This window comes from Myotis davidii, unplaced genomic scaffold (genome assembly GCF_000327345.1).
Source record: "Myotis davidii unplaced genomic scaffold, ASM32734v1 scaffold169, whole genome shotgun sequence".
In the NCBI taxonomy this organism is placed as follows: domain Eukaryota; kingdom Metazoa; phylum Chordata; class Mammalia; order Chiroptera; family Vespertilionidae; genus Myotis; species Myotis davidii.
In genome coordinates this window covers 367,568-370,556 of record NW_006383005.1, presented here as the reverse complement: position 1 = coordinate 370,556, position 2,989 = coordinate 367,568, and the positions used below count along the sequence as shown (strand labels likewise).

The 2,989-nt window shown below is 48.8% G+C and overlaps 1 protein-coding gene across 1 annotated transcript in view; it reads right to left on the bottom strand.

Moving 5' to 3' along the window:
• Positions 1-2,989, bottom strand: part of MAP6 (microtubule associated protein 6) — a gene marked incomplete at its 5' end in the record, with an annotated part of 76,995 nt that overhangs the window by 15,471 nt on the left and 58,535 nt on the right. The window contains one exon of the mRNA XM_006777966.2: positions 2,690-2,892. Coding sequence (XP_006778029.1) covers positions 2,690-2,892 — 203 coding nt within the window. The remainder of the gene's footprint in view (positions 1-2,689; positions 2,893-2,989) is intronic.

The following is a 2,989-nucleotide window of genomic DNA, read 5'->3' as shown; positions in this document are numbered from 1 at the left end:
TAGCACCGAGAGAGGTGTGCACTACACATTACATAGACAATCTGTGGTATGCAACAAAACCCAGGCCACAAAATCGGAATTAGACACTCCTGTCTGCCTCAGAGAGGCAAAAGCATAGTGGGCCGAACGGGCACGCCAGCGGGGACCACAGAGCTGCTGGAGCCCACGCCCAGCTTCCGGGATTATTTTTGCAGGCAAGCCAAGCAGAGAGTGGCAAAGCTTCAGTCCTCGCTCTCTTGCCAGGGGAGTTGAGGAGACCATAGGGAAATGTACAAAACCGGGAGGAACAGGCATTGGGCGCTTGGTCACCTTCAGGAAGGCAAAGACAAAACACTGCTCGTGGAAACAAAAACAGTTTCCATCAGTACGTCTGGGGTACAGAACAAGACGGCTGAGTTTTATTTGTAAGCAGTAGAAATCAAAGGAAGTCTCTTGCCAGTGAAAGGACATATTCCAAAGTGAACTACAAACAGGTGTGAAAAAGCTGGGGAAACTGAAGGGTGGGAGAAGACATTATACAGGTCATCTCAAGCCTCGACTCAGCAAGGTAGGGAACGCAGTCCCTGGGGCTGCCAGGTGGGTGGCGAACACACCTAAGTTGGGCAACACACCCTTGAACCAGACACAGGGATCAAGTCACAGGGATCCTGGTTGAGCTGCTGTACAGACAGATTTACTTACACGATTCACCACGCCTAGGACAGTGTCTGGCACACAGGCATTCAGGAAGTGAATACTGAATGAATAGTTTCCTGTGCATTGTAAAGTTTGATTTACTTGATCTGCAAAAAATATACAACTATGCTACGGAGAAATCCAAATTGTGGCTAACAACATGTCTGACTAATCTTGAGAGAATGAGAATATATTGGCAAATTATCTGGATAAAGTTAAGATCATGTTGATAGAGATCTCTGGTTCAGATTAAGATTCGCTAGCAAATACCTGGGATCAGTACTGCGACCGACTCTGGTCATTTCCAGGTAGGCGTCAAAATCTGTGATTCAGAAACACGAAACTCCTCCCATCTTCTACCTTTTTCCCTACCTCTCCTTCCTCACAGTTCCATACCCTGAGGTAGAAAGGGAGGCGGCAGAGGGCCTGGCCAAGGGCTTCGGTGTTCGCAGTCCTGTTCTCTTAGGAAATGTGGCCCGCATGGCACATGTTCAAGAATCCACAAAGCACTTCTCCATCAGCTCCAAGGTGACCCACAAAATGGGGTCAAACCCAGACTTGGTGGCTTAAATGGTCAAATAGGAGACAGCACTTGGAGGCCCTGCTTCCTCTAGCCCGGAAGGACTAAGGAACATCTGAGGTACGGAACTGTGAGAACCTCACTCCTCACCACTTTCCTTACCAAGGAAGAGTAGACCGAGCAGATGCTTGGCCTCATACAACAGCCCAGTGACTTCCAAATGCTGGCAACAGCAAGCGCTTTAAGGACACGAGAAATAAATCATACTGAGCAATACACACACCACAGGTTTGCAAATGTAATTTTTCTGGCAGGTATTTTGGGGTGTTTTCATAACAGCTCTCTGACTAATGCCTACGACACGACTCTAGCACAGCTAAGATGGCCCTGGCCGCCACGGAGGCTTTGGCCACACAGACACACCACACAGTTCACTGCGAGCTGCTTTTACCCATTAATGAGGTCAAGAATGCTTGCTAATCACCTAGCAGGGAACTCCCCTCGCCTTAGCTAAGTCACAGACATTTTCCCCAGCCCGAGGCTCAGCGCCCTCCGTCCTCTCTGAGGAGCAGCGCGAGAACAGTCTGGAAGGGAGAGTAAACATTGCCACGCTTGTCACTACGTCCACTCCCTGCCTGTGTTTCTCAGAAGCAGGAGAGTCACGTTCTAAACACTATCCCTACACCTTGAACTTTCTTCCTCAGTCACCTGTAACCAGCAGCCCTGCCAAATCGGCAGCACCGGGCAGGCAGCCTGCTGAGGGGAAACAGGAAGCGACCCCTGCCTTTGCGTCACCTTCCCACGACCTTCACCCTGCCCTAGTTTCAGTCATCCGTGGGGGTGGACAATGTAACACCTACTGATAAGAAACTAAATGGGGCCACACGTTTCTAAATAGAAGATTCTATGAGAAAATGACTTAAATTTAGCAGACACAACTAAATGTATTGTCATTAAGGCCAAGGTTTTCTTGTGTTTTTTGTATTTCTTAAAAAATATTTTCACAAATGTTGTCCATTGCTGAAGTCCAGGTTAAGCTTCTATAGCAGATGACAACTCTCAGAATTTGGAAAAGAACACATTTACCTGAAGTTCCAAATTGGTCACTGACTGACCTTGGGAGGAATAGCAGGAGGACAACTCCCACAGACATTTCTAAGCACAACCGGGAGATTCCCTCCGCAGCGGCTGGGAATTGCCACTGTGCGCTAAGCCCTGCCTGCCTTCCTCACCGGCTCATGGTCTCACAGCCAGTGAGCCACACGCCTGGGGCTCCAGGACCCCGGGCATGGCACTGGCCACGCAGAGGAGAGGCACGCACAGGATTCCTCCACTAAAAGAAACCAAACCAAAGGGTACCTGGAACACTGAGGACCAAGACAGATGAGAAGCCTCTAATCAATTTTGTGGCCTTTTTTTTGTTGGTTGGTTTAAAAAAGAGAGAGAGAGAGAGAGAGAGAGAGAAGAATAAAAGGAAAGTGCAGTGAAATTTACTCTTTCGCCTCAGCCAGTTTATTGTTCATCTCTTTACTTTGCTCCTTGTCGTCGGGTTGGGCTTGGGCGGCGCTGGGGCCCTCCGCGCTCTTTTTCTTGAAGGCCCGGCCCGACACCACCTGCTTGTCTTTGGCCTTCCTCGGGGCCTTGTGGCTCGCTGAGGTCTTTTTTGGTTTGGAACTCTGAACACTAGGTTTTTCCACCTGCACGGAGAGACAGACAGACGGAAAATATGGAAATACAAAAGGAGAGGGAGTGGGAGAGAAAATTTAGAGAGAAGACACAATTAAAAAGGATAAT